The sequence below is a fragment of the Thunnus maccoyii genome, chromosome 20, assembly GCF_910596095.1.
Source record: "Thunnus maccoyii chromosome 20, fThuMac1.1, whole genome shotgun sequence".
Classification (NCBI taxonomy): Eukaryota; Metazoa; Chordata; class Actinopteri; order Scombriformes; family Scombridae; genus Thunnus; species Thunnus maccoyii.
Genome location: NC_056552.1, coordinates 17458981 through 17480820, shown reverse-complemented (window position 1 = coordinate 17480820; position 21840 = coordinate 17458981). Strand labels below are relative to the sequence as shown.

The following is a 21840-nucleotide window of genomic DNA, read 5'->3' as shown; positions in this document are numbered from 1 at the left end:
CTTTTTTCTCTGTGTGTGTCTCTACACTTCAATGCCCTCTGCAGATTTGAAAAAAAAGAGCTGTGATGGTCTTGCTTTTGGAAACTGACATTTGAATAGTGAGTGTCCCTGACGCAGGGTGGTGTTATTAATGTCTGGAGCTGGGTGTAACCCGCTGCAGCAGCGCAAAAATGCAATAACAAAGCCAGTGGACTCATGCCTGGAGTGCTATCAGGTTGGACCCTGTCACAGTATTGTCTCATATATTAATGAAGACCATCATTTACTACGACATCTGCACTCTGTGGCATAGCATACAAATGATCACTAAGCACACAGTGAAAACTACTTATTTATTTATGACAGGTTCAGCACATTCATATGAGTAAACAACCACTTCCCAGTTATTATTACCATTAAAATGATTCTTATTGTTGCCAACATTAAGTAAATTCCTGTGGAGGTTTTTTAGTTAACTGTTCCCAAATGCCTGATAAAAACGTTTTTTCACATATTCACTCTTTTTCTTTCTCTGTAGCCTGGAACTTTTTTGTGTGCTCTACATAAAGTGTAAACTGACTTTCCCACAAGAGCTAACGTCAAACAGACGCTAACCAACCTCCCAGTAAATAGTTCACATCATCAGAACAGAGGAAAGGGAGTTTCATTGGCTCAATTAAGTTAGAAGCGTGTTGTTAAACAGATGTTTTTGTACTCGACTGTCACGACTAACCTTTAGGAAAGCTGTCTAAGAGGACCTGGAGCAGCACAGCCCACTAAGGACACCCATATGAGCTGACTTTCCACTGGAGTGATTTCATCAGTAATGAGGCACTATAAGCTGCAGATGTTGTGTCAAACTCTCCAATAGGAACCATGGCAACAGGATGAACACACACTGAGGACCTTGCCCAAGGTGATCCAAACACTCCTGTATGTGCTGACTGGGTGCCAAACTAGCTGACGTCTCTCAGGCATTGTTAATACTATAGCCTAACCAAAGAGGTTATTCAATCCTGGCTGTTGTACTTCATATATTAGAAACATATTTAGTTTTAAACATGCAGTCCTCGGATCTGAAAAGGATGGATTCTTTTAATTTTGAAGTTTAAATCTCAGCTTCACTGACTTTATGGGATTTCCAAAACCAGCAGGACAAAACAATTGAAAGAAACACTTCAGGACCATGTTATCACTGCAGTTCCATGATTTTCAACACATTAAAAAAAAGAAGAAAAAAAAAGAAATATGTAAAAGTGGGCCCCAGTTTGCTTAAAGAGAAGATGTTTGACATTGGCAAGAACGGCAAAAAAAAACAACAACAGGAAAACAATGCAGAGCAGCTCGACATGTAAGAATATCACTGTGTGCACAAACAACTGTGTTTATTAACTACAGCACAACACTCTCAGTCACTGTTTGGTCACCAAATAAATCACCAACTTATGGCAATGATGCGGTAAAACAAGTCTTTCCAAGGAGAGACTATTACGGGGAAATGCACTCATCTTCATATCCCCAAAATGTCTTCAAATAAATCTTCAGTTCCTTTATCGTTTCTCTATCTTTCTTCCTTCTCCTTTGGTTCTCTCTACAGTTTTCTCTTCTTCTGTTTTCTCCTCTGTCTCCGTGTGATTTAGGTGATGTAGATGCGGTGAAAGTCGTTGGCTCCGAAGGCACAGTTGCACTTGGGGCACTTCCTCTGTCGGGTGTCGTAACGCATCTTCAGACATTCGTAGCAGAAAACGTGGAAACACTTGGTGAGCACGGTCTCCTTGTCTCGGGTGTTGCAGCAGGGGCAGCGCAGCTTGGCCTGGATACAGATAAACACAATGTATACCGACTTGCCAACAATGCTATTACTTCCATTCATTGTATGATAACACTTGAGGGTGTAACGAGTGAGATTCTTCCCAAAAGTACAAAGAAACCATAATATTTCTGTAAAGGATTGAGCTTGCTTTCTGGTCCATCTTCTACTTCAGAAATGGAAATAAGGTACAAATGAAAAACTGCCATTTACACCAGATCAAGCAGATTACAAGGTAGTAGTATGTTTCATTAGGACTTATTACTTTCTGACTCATACTTTCATTGCAGCAAACCCACAACACTTCCACCAGTGTTGTGGGTTTGCTGCAGATTTTGCCAGAGAGCTGCTGGTGCTTTTGTAAGTCCCTTGTCACTATCAGAGGTTAATCAAAGTAATAAATTTCTCTGCACATAAATTAGATTTTTCTCTTTTTCACCTTGTACTGGTTGATTTCCTCCTGCAGGATCTCGTCAGCATCAGAGTAAACCTCCACCTTCTTCTGTTTCTCCAGCTTCCGCCTCAGCCTGGACAGATCCTCCTAGAAGACACCAGGAGAAGTCTCGTTAAAGCAACTTAAGTGACCTTTTCGATCAGCATTTAAACTTAGAGAGAGAGCTTGGATTGACATTCTGAAATACAACGCACCTGTGCTCGTTTAAGGTTGCTGCTTTCCCTTTCCCGGGCTGTGCGGTTCTCAGCCACAGAGACCTGGATCTCTTTAAGCTTGGCCTGCGTGTGTTCAAGCTGCACCTTCAGGTCCTCTGCCAGCTGGGCAGCCTCCACCGCCTGCAGCATGGAAGGAACCGGACACACTCAATAAAAAAACCTAATGATGAGATTCCAGAGCTGTAATGTAGTGGTGGTACAGTAAGCGTGAATCTATTCCTTGTGCTTCAACCTCAGAGCTTTGGTCGTGTTCTAATTTAAAGGATGGCATTTTTGCTATACTTTCCATCTCTGACGACCATTTTCCACACAACCATAAGATTTTAGCTCCTCTTCAGAGCTTCCAAGCAGCCGGTGGCTGCAGTTAAAGTAAGAAACCCCTTTTATGTGTTTTTCTGTTATGTTTTAATTTTATTGTTAGCAGATTGCATCTGTAATGCTGTGTGGATTTTCCTAATTGTGAGAATAAAATCAAATGTGTCTTGAGTTCAAGCCAAACATTTATGTAAGCGTCGAGTTGATCACATTTACTGTGCCTCAGTGCACTACACACACACACACACACACACACACAAACACACACACACACACACACGTGCAGGTACAGTGGAAACTGCTTATAGTGATCAAAAAGCTCAGGACAGAATCACTCCTATACAAATGATGTTTAAATAGTTTGCTTATAGTAAGTGTTGCAGTGTTCATTTTGTGTCTTTTCATACACATGACAACATATGGAAAGAAATTTGACAACTACAGTAATTCTATTGTTTTTTGGCCTATTTATGACTATGCATCTCGAGAGGCAATCACATCTGATCTGTTTTCTGTGCTCTGAATTTGACTTTACTGCATTTACTTTACTCCCATGACACACATATGATATGCACTTAGCGGCTGCAGCACCATTATTGCCTCGCAGTAATCCGTCTGCTTCCAGCTGGCTACCTGAGGCTGGTGCTGCGTGCACATTGAAATCATGACAGGAAAAAGAAAGTCATTTTCTCTCATTGAAAAACTTAAGTCTCCTTGAAGCTTATGACGAAATGCCAAAAACAAGCCAACGAGATGCAGCAGCGAAACAACAAGCGTCGAAACAGCTGTACTATATTTTGAAAGTCGATAAAATTGAGTAAATAGCGAAGCTGCCCCTTTCATTACTTTATATTCATGTAATAAGTATACAAATGCCAATCAGATGGTGATCTACTTGAGAAAAAGAAAATAAATTGGTTATAATAATCATCCACTTATAGTGATATTTGACCCTGACAGACACGATCACTATAAGCGGTTTCCAATGTACTTGCAATGTTGACAATTACCAGAAACATGTCACAGTAGGCATATTGACTACTTGTGTGACCATTTTCGGACAGACTTAAGGTATCATTTGCTGAAAAGGTATTTCATTAATGCAGTGTTATGTGGCAGCCAACCTTCAAATCTAGGTTGTCATTCAGTACTTCCCACAAGCACCTGACCTGAACACACCAACACCAAGTGATGATATGTACAAGTACGACTCTCGGTGCGTGCTATTATCCAGATCTGCCGCTGTGCTCAGTGTTTCTATTTAGGGCTAGCAGGAAATCACAGACATCTGGCAGCAATGAAATCAGCCAGTGATTAGCGAGTCACGAGTGCAGCAGACCAGGATTGATGGCATCTCTTCTCACCTTCCTCTTGTTGAGTTCGAGTGCTTGTGTCCGGACGGCCAGCTCTTTTTCCAGAGCGGCCAGCGTGCTCTGGAGAACACCCTCTTTTTCTTCAAGCTTCTGTACAACCAGCAGCTGGGCATCCACCTATCAACAGCAGCAACAGTAAGCAGTTAGCACTTCAACGTGCTGACACAAGATCTATCAACTCTTCATTTCCATGTTAAAAAGATACATGTCACCTGGGTTTTGAATGTAAGAACTTGGTCCGCCAATTCCTCCTTCTCTTCTTTCAGCAGCTTGTAGATCTGGTTAGATTTAATTCTCTCACTCATCAGCTTGAAATTGGCATCGTCCTTCTCTCGTAATTGCTGCAATAGTCGGCTGTTCTGTTCCTGCATGTCCTCAAAAGCCTGCCCTGTTACATCCATCTCGCTCAGCAGGGCTTCCTCCTCCTCAAAAGATGCACAGGTGTCAGTGATCAAGAACAGTGGAAGCCAAGAGACAGAAAGTGATAATTTGTTGCTGCTTTTGGACTCCAGTTTAAAAGCAGGTGGTGCCTAGTTTCATCAGCATTTGCAGTCAATCATATAAAACACTGTTCCTGTTGGAGGTATGCAACGTAGCTGCAGAAAGTTTGTCAGTTAGTAAGCCATTGTCCTCCAACAATGCTTTGTCCTAAAACCATTCCTTGTGTGTGAAAAACAGCATTTGAAATAAATTAAGACCATTTATTGCCCTCATTACGCATTCAAAATGGAATCGCCTGCATTTACTCTTCCCTACTACTACTAAATAAAAAGCAGAAATGTCGAAATGAAAACAGATCGAATGAAAGATCTCAAATCTCTTTATTACACTTTAGTTTGCAGGATCACCAACTTGCCAAGTAGTTGGATCTGAGTGTGCTAATATCATACTGTATTAGCTGATGGTTTTAATTACATTACCCCTTCATTGGCCTATTCATCTCGAGAGGCAATCACACCTGACCTGTTTTCTGTGCTATGAATTTGACTTTGCTGCATTGACTTAATTTTGGTTGAAATTGCCCACTTATAAGCCAACTAGGGCCTATAAACCAAAGTCATATGAACTCTCAACTAGCTTGTTTATTGGATCGTTTTGGCAATCTGTCATCTAGCAAAGCTGAATTTCTGGCAGCCAGCAACTGCTGGGAACAAATCGAAAACATCCAAGTCTAAAACAGTCTAGTTGTTGTACTTTTATTTCGTACCAGGTTAGAAGTCAAGATTAAAGAGCCGGATAAATAAGTATCAGTCCAGACTGTGTTTCGCCTTCTGTTAATTATGTTCTGCTAGACCTCCCATGCATGAGGAGCTGCAGGCTATCAGATCTCAACATCTGTCTCCTTTTTACTCATAAAATGGTATGGAACAACAGTTCAACAACTTAAAACACATTTTTTCATCTTGGTGGCATTCTTGGTATTTGGTTTAATTGTATTCTCAGTGCTAATGAACACCAATCTGCATTTTTAGGTGATCTTAGAGCAGTTATTTGCTTTGTAGCAGAGTTCACAGACACAAAACTATAACAGTAAATGTTCAAGACTCTTTGGGTGAGGACAATATGATTCGTATTAACTAATAAGCCTCTAAGCCTGACAATTATCACATTTAATAACTCACTTGGGTCAACAGTGAATATTATCGTGACAAGAGTATTACATTATCTAATCTGGGTGTATCCACTATTCACGCAGCTCAAGTTTTAGAATTACAATGACATTACTTAACCAACATTGGACCCAAGCCAGATAATAGTTTTATATTGTACATCTCACAACAGCCTGCCCTCTTATTCCCTCAGTTTTCTGATTTACTAATGAAATTCCACACAAGTGTCTCATAGTTTACAAGAGCAAAACAAGGTGAGTGAGCTCAGATCTGACAGTGTTTTACATACTCAGAATTTATCAGGGTGACTCACCCAAAAAAGATTCGCCCCCACCCAGAAAGATTTTTGCATTTTCTCCCCATAAAATGTCATACTTTCAAGTGACAAAAAAAGATACAGAATTGACTTATTTTCTTAAGGTGTCATCTATGAAAGACTACAAAGTTCTCAACTTGATTTTTACATACAAGTGTTTTTGAATTCTCAGTTCATTTGCTGCAAGAGCTGCAACTATTTTGATGGAAATTTTTCAAAAATAGATCAAATCAGACATGTACTGTGCCAGAAATTTAACAAATGACAAATGGCACAGCTTTAAAGAGTTATACTGTCAGAAATTGAGACTTGGAGGAAAAACAATGAACAATCATGGACTTTATTAAAACTAGAATGTGATAATGGTAGCTTCTTGTTTTAAAAAGTTTATGACAATGACTCCTGGCAAATGTTTGTGTGGGCAAGGTGTTTCTTTTTTACAATGATTTTACTATCTTTTGAATAATCTTAAATCAGCAAAGATATTTTTTAAAACTTTTTTGTTAAGTTACAATTTGTGTGAAGGAGAGATCAAAGTGGTTGCAGTGGATTTTCTTTTTTACTCTTTTCAACAACACTGCTGCCATGATCATCAATTGGATGTCGGTAAATTAAATACATTACAGATAGAAATTGGAGGAAAAACTATCTATGAAAATAAAGTTATCAAAACAACAAAACATGCTGTAACAAAATTAAATGTTACCACCAGACGAGCGTGACCATGACCAGCTGATGAAATTCAAATGAAAGGCCAAAGCGTCAGGTTTCAATTCCCCTTTGTTCATCTAAGATTAGGAGAACTTCTCTCTTAAGCAAATGTGATACTTGCTCTACTTTCATTATTAACACAAGCGGTTCGTTCATATGAATTTCTGGTGTATATGTACATGTTTGTGCAGGTCTAAAATTCTTAAGAAAAAATTATTCATTCAGGAAACTAAGGGGAACATAATGTGTGGTCTTACGGAACAAATACCTGTTTAGTGGCAGCGAGTTTCTTCTGTAGATGCTCAATGGTCTCTTCTGCCACTCGGATCTTCCTGAGGGCATCTTCATCAGCCAGCTTCTTGCTCTCCTTCCTCTCCCTCTCCTCCAGCTCTCGCACTCGCATCCTCAACTCATCCACCTGATTTGATATCAGAGACGGGAGATATTAGGGATCGACTGTAACTTGGAAGTACGCATTTCTGTTTGAATAGTTTGACCAAGAGCTTTTTGTTACATGCAAAAAAAAAAAAAGTGCAAAAGTATGACTGACAGACAAGATGCTTAAGAACAAACCTCAGCTTTAGATTTGCGTTCAGCTGCCATTAGCTGCACTTTGTCCCTCTGCTCCTTTGGAGCCGACTTGTACATGTCCAATAGGAGCTTCATCTCTTTCTGGGACTCCTGGGCTTTCCTGATGAGCAGAAGGGGTTAAAGAAGACAAAGGGATTACGTTACCATTAGCAATTACATCAGTGTGACTGGTGTGATGGCCCCAGGGCCTCTGCCAGGGCTTGTGTGTGTGTTGTCTTTCAGTGTTGCTGGTTCCTGGTTAGTTGGAGCTGGAGGTCATCAAGGAATTGGAAGGAGCTGTCCACTGTCTACAGGTAGTGTGGTGGCTCCCTCTTCTCTGGCACCTCGTTGTGTTACGTTGGACTTCTTTGATTTCTTGTATATTTTATTTGGTGTTATCTTAGTTAACCTGGCAGCGTGTCTTCCTGCCAGTTTCACTTGTTAGAAACAACATTTTTGTTACATTTGTTAAACTAAATTAAGCTCTGTTAAATAAAATTCCTTTCTTTTAGTTAATAACTTACGTGTGTTTCCCTTATATGCTATTGACTCAGAGCTGGGCAACAACACTACTTGAGTGCTTCTAAGCCCACATTCACACATTTGCTTAATGACATGATTGCCAGTAAAACTTTGTTGGTGCGGCTGTCAGATATTTTTGAACAAATCTAAGCAGGTGATGGAGACTGACTTTGTTTTTCCAGCAATGGAGAGATTGAAACATGAAGAAATTAGATTTTGGGGCAAACGTGTAAAAATTGTTTATAAAATGAAAATGATGTTGAGTCAAAGGGGGATTTACTTGAGTTCTACTCTGAGCATCTTCAGTGTGTCTGAGTCCTTCCTCTTCAGCTCGTCGCTGCGCTGCCTCTCTCTCTCACGCTCACGCTCTCGTTCTCGCTCAGCTTCCCTCTCCCTCTCTCTCTCTCTGGCCCGCTGTCTCTCCAGTTCCTTCCTCCTCTCTTCTTCCTCCTCCTGGTCCTCATCCTCCTCTTTCTTCACGTCGATGCTGTCACTCGTTGTCTCCTCTAGAATCAGTACCCCTGTGTCGCCACTCTGGCAACGTAACTGTTGACAAAGCAAAAAACATAAAACAATTACCATCATTATTTCACTGATAACAAACTTGACATGATTTAGAGGAAATGTATCTCTACCAAAAGTATCAATGAAACACTGCAACCATTTGCCTATGAATCACGTCATCTACCTTGTTGATCTCCATCTGTGTTTCCCGCAACTTCCTTTTATAGCGCTGCACATCACCTTTCAACTGCAAGTTGTGGTTCTGAAGGCTGCTGATTAAATGTCGCATCTCTCTGTTGATTGGTCCTGAGAAAAAAGATGAAAGCCAGACATATAGAGAGAACATTCAATGTGTGGTTTTGTTTTGAGTCATTCAACATTGTCTGGTGCTGTAAATGATGCTACCCAGGATGACATCATGATACAAGTGACATAACATGCACTGTTCCCACAAACACAACCTGTGCTAACAGCTCATAAAAACATCTTCCTCTGCTGATCATTGTGTTGCTTAGTATTCACCTGTGTATCTTCCTAAAATTATTGTAATTTACAAACGTGTTTGCACTAATCTGATAACTGAACCTTGCACTTCAGTAAACATAATCAATCTCTAAATACAGTTATAAATTTGTAAACACAGTTTATCCTAATGCACCATACTGTGGCATGATTCCTCTCCCTCTTCAGAGACTTCTTGATTGATGCGAGGGTGTGTTTTGACAGGTACCTGCTTGCTCGTTGGCTGCCAGGTTTTGCTCAAACTCGATGCGCAGCATCTCATATTCTTTGCGCACCTGGGCCAGGGTGTCCTCCAGCTGGATGACCTCAGTCCGCAGCTTCTTCTGAAGGGAAAGCTCATCACTCTGAACGGTTGAAAACATTAAGGCATTGTTGACCATGTTACCAAGCATAATACACAAATACAGGTTTAAGGTGTTGTGTTGGAACAGTGACACAAGGCTTCATTCAAAGTGCAGTCAGGAAAAATAACAGAGGTCATATATTTTCTCTGATGAATTACAGTCATTTTTTCTCATGAGATCAACTTCGATCTATAAAATTTACCTCCATGTGCTCAATCTGTCGGAGGTGGGCATTCTTGGCAGTGAGCAGGAGAGCCCGTGCCTCATCCAGCTGGGTTTTCACCCCGAGTGACTCGTTGTACAGCAGGGAGAATTGAGATTGCAGACATTTGTACTCCAGGGTCTCCTTCACAACCTCCTCTGGAATATTCCGCAAGTCCATCTAAAAAAAAGAGCATCAAAAGTGTCTTACCACAATGCACTGGCTCATACCATAATGTCAACCGTTAAAAAAAATAAAAGCACCTGCCTCAAGAATATGAATTGGGTTCTCGACAACAAGGTGAAGTGTTATCAGTGCTTCCAATCTATCAGTCAGAGATTATATCTTTACCTTGAGTTTCTCGCTCTCCCTCACAGCCTCCTGGAGCTCCAGCTGCAGTTTCTCCAACTCGGCCATGCGGCTATTAGCTAACTCCTGGTTGTGCTCCAACTCTGCATTAAGACTCTCAAACTACGATGACAACAAAGACCACAAGTTATACATAGAAGAAATGTGCAAGTTATAACAACGTTTTGCCAGCATGGCACTTCTCCAGTTATGCAAAACTTGCATCTGAGATATTAAACTGGACAATAAAAAAGTTGATAACTTTCTGTGAATGCTCACCTTTTGAATGTTCAATGTAATCTGGCCTCCAGGAAGCCCACCTGAGCTGCCAGTGCTGCTGTATCCAGACTTAAGCTACAGATAGCAATCAGAAGAACACAGGTTAAAAAAAAGAAAGAAAGAAAGAACATCAGGAAAAACAACACACACAACACACATCACATCTACTAATATCTTACGACATCATTCACACAATGCTTATTTTCTTCTTACACAGATAGCATTGACGGAGTGTATCACTCCATCAATGCACGCACTGACAGCAAGATGTACATGAAAAAGAGCAGCTCGCTTGACTCATGTTGATGCTTCGAACTTTATCATTGTTGACTCATACACAGAGTGCAGAATAATAACATTTAAGTAACAACATCATCAGCCTACGCCTTACAGAGAAATAAAGCATACACATACTGGAAAAAAAGGCACAGATACACAAGTTGTACACAGACAACATCATACTAACGCACCTGCTCCATGGCCTCTGCTAGATGTTTGTTGAGCTTTTGTTCCCTGTTGCGGAGTTTCTCAATGTCCCACTGCAGGTCCTCCACTGTCGTCTCCATCTCAGACACCTTGGTCTCAGAGCTGGTCACCTTGTCCACCAACTCATTGTACTGCAACAAGGGCAAAGCATAGTCCCTTTCACACATGCACTGCAACCTTGAACTTATCTGGACATTACCTGGAGGAGCTGTATGTGAGAACGCAAATGTCCAAATCAGATGGACCGGACATTAAATGGACTTTACCCCGTCAGCTCCCTAGCAGAAAGTCTGTGTGTCCATGTGGTAAGTATACACCAAAAGCAATGGTTATGAACACAAATAGACATTTTTACTATTTTCTCATTCACATACTACAACCATTTCTGACACACACACTCTCACACCAGTTTACAGCGCCAAGGACATCATACCTCCATGGACATCTTGTGGTGTCGACCCTGCAGGAGAGTGGCCAGGTCTCGCAGTCGACTGTTCTCCTCCATCAGAGTGTGGTTCACATTGATGATCTCAGACTGGCTCTCATCCTCACATGCTGCCAATGAAAATCAAGTTAGCAGTGCCCAATTAGAGTGGAGCTGTCGAGTGTCAAAAACACCCTGCTCACATTTATACCACCACTTAATAATCACACTAGTTTTGCTGTAGGATGTAAAATGTGTGCGTGTCATTAATTTATTGAATATGATTTACCTGCAGCCTGGACCTGCTTGGACATGTCATCGATGCGGCTGTGCAGCCTGTCGAAGACACAGACCAGACAGGAGATGGCTTCCTTACTGAACTGCATGCGGTCCTGGAGGTGCAGGGTGAGCTCCTCCTCGCTGCTGTGCTCCAGTGTGGCCAGGAAACCCTTGGCATTCTCACTTAGAGGAGGAGGGGGCGGCGATGCATCTGCACACATTTGGAGATGATGATATGAAGGTTTGGTCAGGAGAGCAGGTGATAATATGATGAAAGTCATAAAACTCTTTTTTTTGTCTTCTGTAAAGACAATCTGAATCGGTTGGACTGACTTCCTGACAGATGCAAAGACAGAGCCTTTTTCAAATTCTCACAAAGCAAAGTACATGTGTTAACACTATAGTCTTACTTTATGATAACATTAAATTCTACATGCTTTTTGCCAGGAGAGGCTGCCAAAACATGCAAAAGAAGCTGAAACAGTTGCCATGTATCGTCTCAGTGATACTGCTTCTGTGCTGCCTTTTCCTTCAACTTAACTGGAGGTGTTTTCACTTTGAGTGAATTCACATCTAATCAAATTATGATTCTATTAGACATTTTAATGTCATTTTCCAGCACATACATGCGCTTTCATTTGCATATATTCTTGTGTATAACATTAGTTTGAATCAGTCTTGTTGCAAAATTTTCACAAAGTTAGCTACAAGAGTAAACAACAGTTGCAAAATAACAAAAAGAATTATGAGACTGATGGGAGTGTTTCCCCTATATGCTTTCAACAGTAGCGCAGTGCCGCTGATAAATGCTGAACACCACCGCTGAAATTTCATACTGTACATAATAATCATGACGAACACAAACCACATGTACTTTCTCTGCTTCGAACATCTGACTGGAGCTAGTAGGGAGAGAATGGGAACTGGTAACCTGTATATATCATGTATGGTATCATGCACAAGCAATGAAACCTTCATAAACCTTAGTAAAAAGCCAGTAAGAGTACTCTATCAAATCACCTGTACAACAAGCATGAACATGTAGAAAAGCAATATTTTCAACTGCTTTGTCAGCAGTGTCTCATCTACTGCTGGTACATTTTACACAAGCACAGTGCACTGGTTAAGCTAATGGCGAATTGTTATGAACAAGCTAAAGCGAAATTTGTTTACTGTTTATAAAGAATGAATGAGTAAGGTCAACAGTCAGATTATAGCAGTCCTTGACGCAGTCAGTAAAGGAGAATTCCACAAAAAACCTGCTTACCTGTTGTTGAGTTCTGTGGTGGCTCTGTGGGTGTCAACAACTCTTCTGACCCATCAGGAGGAGGCGGCTGCTGCTGCTCTTGACACTCTTCCTGACGCTCCTCCTGCTGCTGCTGCTCTGGCTGCTCCCCCTCATTCTGTGTCTCTGGGAGTGGAGGTGGAGGCACAGCAGAGGCTGGTGAGGCCAGACTGACACCATCTTCCTCCATTGGTGTAGGGTCAGGGAGAGGAGCAGACGGCGGGACAGGGGCGGATGCCACCGGAGTTTCTGGCTCAATACGTTTGCGTAGAACATGCACATCCTCTTCCAACTGCAAATCAGAAACACAAAGATCAGAGGAAGTGTTTATCCTCTCTGGACAAAGCATTATCATGGATTTATTTATTTGGATTTAGTATTTTATTTCTTGTACAGCAACAATCAGGAAGAGTGCCATTCACAAAACTGAGTCAAGCAATTTGTATGATCTTTTGACTACAATTACAGTGGTACTTTCACAGATAGACTTAACACAGTGTGCAACACTCCTAATTGGGTATGTTTACATGCACACAAACAAATAAAGGGTTGGATAGCATTTATGTGTGCCACATTATGTACAGTTAATTTGACCACCTGGTTTACATATGGCTTTGACATGACAATTGGGTTTAATTGGGTAACAAAACTGTAATCAAATGTGCAGTCATACCTGCGACCAGTAGCGATTGACAATCAGCAGGGTGGTGTCATCAGTGGCTTGCCTCTTCTCCAGCTTTTCAATTTTCTCTCGTAACTCATCCTCCATCGTCTGTCTCTGCTCCAAGCGCTCACACAGCTTCTTATTCTTGAACTGGAGCACCTTCATGTCCATTTCCTCCTGCATTGAAGAAATAAGAGGGATATTAGAAATGAGCTCTATAAGTCATTTGAGCAGAGGTGGTAGTAAGTGGACTGCAAGTCAAGTCAAATTTATTTATATAGCACATTTTATATGGCAAGTGTAAACTCAATGTGCTTAAAAACAAGTAAAGATCATACATAACAAATATATAACATTAACATTACATATATAAAACAACATTACATATATAAAACAGAGGATGATTTGTGAGGGCAGAGGCACCAAATAACTCACCGTAGAAGAGACTCCAGCGATGCGTATGGGCTCAATGAGAGTGGTGGTGGTCTTCTCCTCTTTTTTGCTCTTCTTCTCAGGGGGGCCAGGGGGGCTGTCCCCTCCTGAGGGACGTTTTCCTCCCCCAGCACCTGACATCCTTCCTTCCCCTACAAGAGAGAAAGCATTACATAACGTGAAATATTGTTGTTAACGTAATAGTTTTAAGTAATAACAAGTCGAACTCATTCATTTGATGTCAGTGGGCAACGACATTAGCCTTGCTTTTCATTACTAGAGCAGGACCATTAATCTTAGCTGATTATACTGCTGTTCTGATGTTCGTATGAAAATATGCGTTCCTGTACTGTTATTCTGCTACACACTGCTGACGAACCAATTGTTAATTTAGCATTTTTGCTTAGCTTAACGTACATTAGCGAGCTAAGCTAATGCTAACGTTAATTCACCCAGCTAAGCTAAACGGCGCTCTTTGTTCAGCGCATTTAATAACTTCTGGTGGGCCCTCTTATTCGCTTCCCACCGCTACACATGTAATATCATGTAAAAGACAAAATATGTACATGAACAGAAATGTATAAACCGTTTTTCTGACCAATATTAACGTTACAAACCTTCACAAGGAACGAATTAAAATGTAACTCATGACATCAGAGAAGCTACAAGAAATGACGAAAGTGCACTTCCGCTGAGTTTTTTTTTGTCGAGAAATTATTTTTAAAAACAAAACTATACATCTATCTGAGATATATTTTTCCTTAAAATGCAATTAATTCGTACTACGACGGAATATAAGGGCCACACTGAGAGGATTTTTTTAGATTGTGAGAATGAAGCGGTAATATTACAAGAATAATGAAGTAATTTTACATTTAAAAAAACGTAATTTTATGGGAATAAACTGTTATTAAGAGAAAAAACGCAATAGCACATGTAAGGGGGGAAATGAGAGGAGAAGTCTGTCGCCTGCTTAAAATGAGGAATGTGGAGCATCTTGTAAAGTTATACCATAGTAAATATGGGTTTCACAATTAACGAAATACTTAATCTTTTGCCACAGGAGCACCAGATTATTGTTAGTGTCAGGACTAAACAAATGTGTCTATTCAGAAGAAAGAACGACACTGATTTGGAAGAAACTGCCTCTTTTTGTGGAAAAGGAAAAACCTGGAAGTGATCGACCGCAAGGCTGCCGCTGGTTATATCTGACATTACGATTTTTTTCACGTAATCTCAAAAATATTTTCTCTCAGTGTGGCCCTAATACTCGGTAAATTCTGACTTATTTTTTATGTTAATAGAAGAATCCTGAAAATACCATTAAAATAAATAAATCCACCCATGCTGCAGTCCCCCCTCCGGCCTCTTGGCGGCAGCACCGACACACTCTGTAGTTACAGGTTTTAGTAATAAACTGTTGCCAGGAATGTAAACAGTGTTCAGATGCTTGCTAGCTGACTTTGCAGAACCACGCACAGTTATGGCTTTGCATTAGCTTCCTCGCACCGAGATGGCGGTTTTATATTGATCCATTTGTGTCCGTCATTTGTTGTTTGATTGTATACACGGTGAGTAAAACTTCCTGTACGGTCAGTGAACCAGCCGCTGCAGCAAGGCCAAAGCAAAGACAGAGCTAGCTAGCTGTCGAGATGGATCAAGGGCATTATCTGTAAATGACAGTAGACAGGAGAGAGATGAATATGAACTAAGCAAACCCTAACAATGTGCAGCTAGCCAGACTTAAACTCATGCAGAACAAAACACTTCCTTGTCAGGAGTTAGCTCAGCAGTTCCTCTTATTAAACAAACCATGCAGGATTGTCACAAAGTGAGACATGTGGCTGACAGTTTCTCGTTGTCATAGATTTATATGCTGTGACCATGACCAAAGACATTGTTGTTGGAGATGAATTACCAGACTGGGTGGGGGCCAAGGAATTTTACCAGAAATATGACCCCAAGGAGGTGATTGGCAGGTGAGTCCATCAACATAGCCTCGTTGACATAATCCTCTGTGTCCTAATAAATGTGATGAAGTAATGCTGTATTATGTGTCACTGGTTTTTCAGGGGTGTGAGCAGCGTGGTACGCAGGTGTGTGCACAGACACACGGGCCAGGAGCTGGCAGTGAAGATTATTGAGATCACAGCGGAGAAGATGACAGTCCAGCAGCTGGAGGAGGTGAAAACCTCCACACTAAAGGAGATCCAAGTTCTCAACATGGTGAAGGGACACTCCTCAATCAGTATGTCTCCCTTCTGCTCTTTTGGATCACTAACACTCTTTATTTGTCTGCTGCAGAAGATTCAAAGTGAGGAAACCATTTTATGTCTGTCATTCCCTTTTAGTTACTCTCATTGATTCCTATGAGTCCACAACCTTCATATTTTTGGTGTTCGACCTGTGAGTATGACGACAAATGAGATGTGCAATGGTCTGTCTAGTTCCTGTCCAAATATATGAATAACAATATATGTACATTTATTATTAGATGGTATGACTCTTGTTTTCCTCTTCAGCATGAGACGAGGGGAGCTGTTTGACTACCTCACAGAAAAAGTTACTCTGAGTGAGAAGGAAACCAGGTGAGCTCCGGCATCAACACACTCTATAAGTATTTAATTTGGCTTCATTATTAAGACAGTTTGAGACATTTTGTTATGGTGTTAGCCTGTTGTACGATATGTATGATGTATTCTTCCTTGTATTCCTGCTGAGAATTTCCCAAATAAACTGTAATTTTATGGTTTGATGAATACATATTTCCTTTCTTTCAAGCTGCTGTTACTTTGGTGCAGTATGAAAATCAACTTGCAGAGTCTTTAAATGTGGTTCGTGCATGATATTAAAGACTTTAAGCTCTGCATTCATGAGCTAAGTTGTGTTGTCAAAGATCAAACATATAAGCCTAACAATAAGCAAACATTGTCAACCCAGAAGCTTTTTGAATTTAAAAAGTTGCTGTGAGCAGATGCTCTTGAGTCTCACATCAGAGATGACAACAAGCATGTGAACACACACCTTTTTTCACGTCAGTCCACTTAGACATGTATTGCAATTCAATTTTGATTTAAAAAAAACTGAAGGCATCCCACATTTGCTGTGATCGATTACGTAACTCAAATCACATTTCAAAACACTGCAAGTTGATGTTCACACCGCACTAAAATGAACTGAAAATAGCTACAATAAACGAGAACACACTTGTTAAAATGTTCTTAAGCAAGTCAATGTAAAATATTTATATTTTGCACAACAGGAGCATAATGCGAGCCCTGCTGGAGGCTGTGCAGTACCTCCACTCCTTCAACATCGTCCACCGGGATCTGAAACCCGAGAACATTCTCCTGGATGATCAGGGACACATCAAACTGTCGGATTTTGGTTTCTCAGTGCAGCTACAGCCTGGAGAGAAGCTTCGGGGTACTCAGCTGGAGATCAGTGTTAACAATCTGTTCAGTTATGTTGTATCATATAGTTGTTATAATGATCTATTTTGTCTATTGTTATAATTAGAGCTTTGTGGGACCCCTGGTTATTTGGCCCCTGAAATACTGAAATGCTCAATGGATGAAACGCACTCAGGCTATGGCCAAGAGGTCGATCTGTAAGTCTTCGTTTTTGTCAATAACATTAATATGAAGTATCTCACTGTTTAAAATCATATTTCTAATTCTTGTTCTGATGTATCTGTTGGAAAGCTGGGCATGTGGAGTGATCCTCTTCACCTTGCTGGCGGGCTCACCGCCGTTCTGGCATCGCAAACAAATGCTAATGCTGAGGATGATCATGGAGGGTCGCTATCAGTTCAGCTCCCCAGAATGGGACGACAGGTCTGACACAGTGAAAGATCTGGTGAGCTGATATTCTGTTGACTGATAAACCTTTAGAGTTTGAACTTAAATCCTAACATGTTAATAATGTTTCCTTTTTAAGCTTTAGTGATCTTCAAAGTGGGATAAACAGTTGACAATAGTATGTCATTTTTAGACAAAATCATGCAGTTAAACCATCGCATATTTTACCTAATTTTCAAATGCTTGTGATGCTCAGATATCCAGGCTACTGGTGTTGGACCCAGCTGTCCGTCTCACTGCTGAGCAAGCATTAGCACATCCTTTCTTCAGACAGTACCAGAAGGAAGACGTGCGGCTCTTTATTCCCAGAAAAACATTTAGGGTGAGACTCCATGTTGGCTGCTTTTTTTTTTTTTTAGTGCAACTAATTTCAGATTTTTAAAATTTCAAGACAGACCGCCTGTTCAGCAGAATGTAGTGACGCAGATATCCTCTGCATCTGATTTCCTTTCTTGCCTCCTCAGGTGTTGATAGTCACCGTGCTGGCCTGTATCAGGATATACAGCCGTTACCGCAGGGCTCGTCCGCTGACTCGGGAGGTGCTGGCCAGAGATCCTTACTCCCTCCGTGGCGTCCGCAAGCTCATCGATGGCTGTGCCTTCCGCATCTATGGGCACTGGGTGAAAAAAGGGGAGCAGCAGAACCGAGCCGCCCTCTTCCAGAACACGGCTAAGATCATGCTGCTGGACCTGGAGGACTTTGAAACATGAGAAAATTGACCTCATTCCTAACCACATTGATCTTTTTTTTTTTTTTTAATTCATTTGCATGTGCTGTCATGTCAAAGTTTGTCTCATCGAGTTACTGTGTTTAATTTCTAAGATGAGGAATTCAGGGACCGGGATATTTGTATGCCTTAATGCGCACCGTGAGAGAAAGTGAGAAATTTCAAGATAAGCATGCACAACTCAATGTTCCTTATCTGCCTTTTAAACCGAGTTTGTGGCTGTTTTAAACTCTTCATGTCAGGTCATCATGTTTGCAGTGCGGTAGAGACACGCTGCACAAACACGTCATATATACGCACATTTATATGTATTTAGAATTCTAACTGTTGATCATCAGAAGATGCATCTCTAAGCACTGTGTGGCTGAAGTGGACATTAAAAGCACTGTGATTAGCTATTTAATAGATTATTATATAAACACTGTATTGTACTGTATTAGAGCTCAGATTTACAGATATTCCAGTGTTACAAATCAATACCAGAGTACAGGTGTGAGACATTCAAGTACGGTATTTGGAGTTTTTTGGTTGAAAAATCCTGTAGCTGTCATGCATGTAGACATTCCTTACATGGAAACCAACTTATACTAACTATGACTGTATTTCCTATTGAAACTAACCAACATCATTCCACGCTCAGTTCATTCTTCTCTTTTAATAAGGAGCACTTTTCCTGCCTGAGAAATGTACAGTACAAATGCAGCTATACATTGTACATTTAAATAAAAAGGCTTTATTGACAATAAAACTAATATTTAAGTTTGAATCATTGTATTTTGTTTGAGTGCTTTTTGGAAATAAGCATGTATGTCTGAATGAGAAAAGCTAAAAGGAACTCTTATCATTATTTTTTGGCCTTGTGGTTGGGCTGTAGAGAATCTAGCACGCAGTTGTGTTGATCTGCAATTTCTTTCACCCGCTGATCGAGTTGTCCGGACACAAGCGTCATCTGCTCTCTGACTTCTTGTTCTATCAGCGCCTTCAGTTCTGACTTGGAACCTGAAAATTAGGAAATGAAGCAGTTACTGTGCAATACACTATTATATGTGCATTTGACTTCTACGGTTATTTCTGCACAGTTACACTAAGTCCTGGTTTGTGATCCTACCGAGTGTGGCTCCCTCTGGCTCTGTGATGGATGTTTCATGTGTTTCTGGACACCTGTCTGTCTTCAGTACTGCTTCTGCTTCTTTTCCTATCACGTTTTCAGCATTTGGTACAAAAGAAAGTATTTCAAATTATTGATAAATCTAGTCCAAGTAGGTCTAAAATGTCAAAAAATATACTGTATATAAAGAAAAACAAAATAGATCGAATATGTTAAGTGCAAGAAGGTGGAAGTACTTTTTATATTTGTGGGTTTAAAGTGTTTACAGTGTCACGATGTCAAATGTAATTTTTTAATAATATTTTTCTATCATGAAATAAGAGCTTGAATGTCGATTAACTTTCAACATGCTGTCCCTTAACCTTTTTCTTAACCTTTTCCATGCTACCTTAAATAACTTCAAATAAACCTGTAGTAAATACCTGGATCAGACTTCATAGTCTGGTCATCCTGGTCTGGAATCCCAGAGTAAGTCAAAGACAGATCAAGTTTGACCTGTGATTAAATTGAGAAAAAAAATGATGATACTCCCTCAAAAAATCTAGAAACTGATCTCTATAACTGGTGAGTATAACATCAAAAATATACGGTAGCAGAATTTGCTTGAAATACTTTGTGTAGAATGATTGTAATTTCCCACTCTTACCTGTGGAGTGAAAATATATTTGTAGAGTTTGTAGTGTCTTATGTAGCTGTTCTGGATGTACTTAAAAATGCAGTTCACCTCTTCAGAGCTGAAGAGATTGATACTGAACGGAGGTCGCTGCAGTGAGGAGAGACGGGGAAACATACAGATGAAAAACAGAAATTTTCAATACAGTGATGGAGATTTACGAGTGTTGATTGCGTTACACACCCTGACTGAGTGACAGAGCAGAAGCTCCTTGCAGTATTCAAAACACTGTTCTATGTTGTTGAGCGGCGTTTCTGCAAGAGAGCAGTTTCAAACGGATCCCACATGAAATTAAAGCACATTTAAATGCATTATCTATAACGATGTCATTTTGTGAAAACTCTATACAGACTATATACACTGTATTCTGACTTATTATTAAATATTGAAATGTTCTGGACAGAAAATATTAGTATTGGTATGTAAATATATGGTGAACATATGGTCTCACATAATTGATTTTCCACATCATCTGTACTCAAAGCCTTTTCCCACCTTAACCTACCAGCCCCACTGCAGTGATAACATAAGCTTAACTTGCCTATGTTAGCCTCATGAATGGACTTGATGATGGACAGGAGAGCAGAAGTTTGTTCCTTTTTGAAGCTGCACTCCTTGCAAAAAAGCACAGTCTGGACATACAACTCCAGCTGAACTGCTCTTCTTGGTTCGGGAAGGTCAACTCGAAACACACCACATAGAGCGCTGTCACAGAAGAGAAGAAGTGTGACAGAAAAATACATGTCAGTGATGTGTGTGTGTTTGTGTATAGGATGTTTTTCTGCTCATAAATTGGGTCAGGAACCTCTCCAGGTCAGGAATGGACTGCATTTTATCGATCTTCTCCATGTCATGGTAGCTTACATCTGTCCTGAAAACACCAAGGGAAAGGTTTCAGGGTTAGACATGACATTAAGTTATTATGCAAGTCACAAGTTGTAAATCAACACAAACATAATGTGGACTGTGGACAGTTCTCACCACAGCATGACTTTAGCTTTCAGGGCCTGTGGTACCTGCAGAATAAAATAATGTTTGCTTTATTTGCAATGCCTTACAATGCAGTATTTTGGAAAATAAACTGGATTTAGAGTTGAAGCCATAATGTGATTTTTTAAAATAATAATTAACAGTTAAAACAAAATATATTAAGAGCCTACCTTTATCTTCGTATCCATTTCTGATTTGATTTGTAGTTGTATCATTAATTGAACAAACAAATTTATCCACTGGTTTGTTTGCCAAGTAGAAGTTTCTGGATGCGAAATGAAACAGTGAGCTAAAACAGGCTTCAGTTTAGCTGGATCACTTCCTGTTTGGCTCCCTCGCGGTATCTTAGCAACAATCCCTTTTTTTCTTTTTCCGGTTTACCGACACGTACACAATCATACAGAAACCTAATAAAATAATGACGATAATAACAAAAACACCGGACATCATTGATAACTAACTCTTCCTTTATATATATATTTTTACATTTCATTTTACTTGAGGCCTATTTATTCTCGGTCAAAAACTGCCTTTTTATTACTGTTACTGCTACTTATGTTATACAGCCTATTACTATTATTACAACCAGCCTAATTGTTAGCACTATACGTACAGCAGTGGTTCTCAAATTGGAGTCCAGGGGAGGTTCCAGGGGGTCCCCAGCTAAAAGGGGAATAATGTATTTTCATTATAATAATTCCATCCATAAGTAGAACAATGACAGACTGTATGGCTAGTTTGGTCATGGGTTTCATACACTTTCTGTGATAAAACATCTAAAAGCAAAATCTTATCAGATTAGGGACCCTAGGACAAAATCTTATCAAATGAGGGTCCG

The 21840-nt window shown here is 40.2% G+C and overlaps 3 protein-coding genes across 4 annotated transcripts; 1 reads left to right on the top strand and 2 right to left on the bottom strand.

The window, feature by feature from the left end:
• Positions 1-1056: 1056 nt before the first annotated feature.
• Positions 1057-14336, bottom strand: rnf40 (ring finger protein 40). 2 transcript variants are annotated; one of them, XM_042396364.1, is made up of 20 exons: positions 14262-14336; positions 13648-13796; positions 13222-13389; positions 12531-12840; positions 11274-11474; positions 10994-11115; positions 10545-10691; positions 10075-10149; positions 9799-9918; positions 9448-9627; positions 9110-9245; positions 8564-8685; positions 8156-8421; positions 7357-7474; positions 7052-7201; positions 4359-4571; positions 4138-4263; positions 2438-2578; positions 2229-2330; positions 1057-1792 (listed from the first exon to the last, which is right to left on the bottom strand). In XM_042396364.1, exons 2-20 carry the CDS (start codon positions 13783-13785, stop codon positions 1616-1618), a joined length of 3012 nt encoding a protein of 1003 aa, XP_042252298.1. In that variant the 5' UTR covers positions 13786-13796; positions 14262-14336; the 3' UTR covers positions 1057-1615. The 2 variants fall into 2 exon arrangements, with proteins under 2 accessions (XP_042252298.1, XP_042252299.1); XM_042396365.1 differs by having other exon boundaries at positions 4359-4568.
• Positions 14337-15015: 679 nt separating this feature from the next.
• phkg2 (phosphorylase kinase, gamma 2 (testis)) lies at positions 15016-18997 on the top strand. The gene is made up of 10 exons (XM_042396371.1): positions 15016-15215; positions 15512-15623; positions 15717-15892; positions 15996-16050; positions 16167-16232; positions 16907-17070; positions 17164-17254; positions 17349-17502; positions 17701-17826; positions 17969-18997. Exons 2-10 carry the CDS (start codon positions 15529-15531, stop codon positions 18212-18214), a joined length of 1173 nt encoding a protein of 390 aa, XP_042252305.1. The 5' UTR covers positions 15016-15215; positions 15512-15528; the 3' UTR covers positions 18215-18997.
• On the bottom strand, positions 18981-21488 carry ccdc189 (coiled-coil domain containing 189). Its single transcript, XM_042396373.1, has 9 exons — positions 21173-21488; positions 20994-21028; positions 20818-20883; positions 20554-20717; positions 20196-20266; positions 19986-20102; positions 19762-19834; positions 19340-19426; positions 18981-19230 (listed from the first exon to the last, which is right to left on the bottom strand). The coding sequence occupies exons 1-9, from the start codon at positions 21215-21217 to the stop codon at positions 19076-19078; spliced, it is 813 nt and encodes a 270-aa protein (XP_042252307.1). The 5' UTR covers positions 21218-21488; the 3' UTR covers positions 18981-19075.
• Between the last annotated feature and the right edge of the window lie 352 nt (positions 21489-21840).

Excerpts from the sequence above, each read along its gene's own strand:
- rnf40 (XM_042396364.1), bottom strand. The coding sequence starts at position 13,785 with ATGTCAGGTGCTGGGGGAGGAAAACGTCCCTCAGGAGGGGACAGCCCC. Across the intron at positions 11,475-12,530 it reads ACCACAGAACTCAACAACAG|ATGCATCGCCGCCCCCTCCT; the intron begins GTAAGCAGGTTT and ends AAATGTGTGCAG. Across the intron at positions 2,579-4,137 it reads TCGAACTCAACAAGAGGAAG|GCGGTGGAGGCTGCCCAGCT; the intron begins GTGAGAAGAGAT and ends TCCATGCTGCAG.
- phkg2 (XM_042396371.1), top strand. The coding sequence starts at position 15,529 with ATGACCAAAGACATTGTTGTTGGAGATGAATTACCAGACTGGGTGGGG. Across the intron at positions 16,233-16,906 it reads CTGAGTGAGAAGGAAACCAG|GAGCATAATGCGAGCCCTGC; the intron begins GTGAGCTCCGGC and ends TTTGCACAACAG. Across the intron at positions 17,503-17,700 it reads CTGACACAGTGAAAGATCTG|ATATCCAGGCTACTGGTGTT; the intron begins GTGAGCTGATAT and ends TGTGATGCTCAG.
- ccdc189 (XM_042396373.1), bottom strand. The coding sequence starts at position 21,217 with ATGATACAACTACAAATCAAATCAGAAATGGATACGAAGATAAAG. Across the intron at positions 21,029-21,172 it reads AAATGGATACGAAGATAAAG|GTACCACAGGCCCTGAAAGC; the intron begins GTAGGCTCTTAA and ends TTTATTCTGCAG. Across the intron at positions 20,718-20,817 it reads TCCATTCCTGACCTGGAGAG|CGCTCTATGTGGTGTGTTTC; the intron begins GTTCCTGACCCA and ends CTTCTGTGACAG.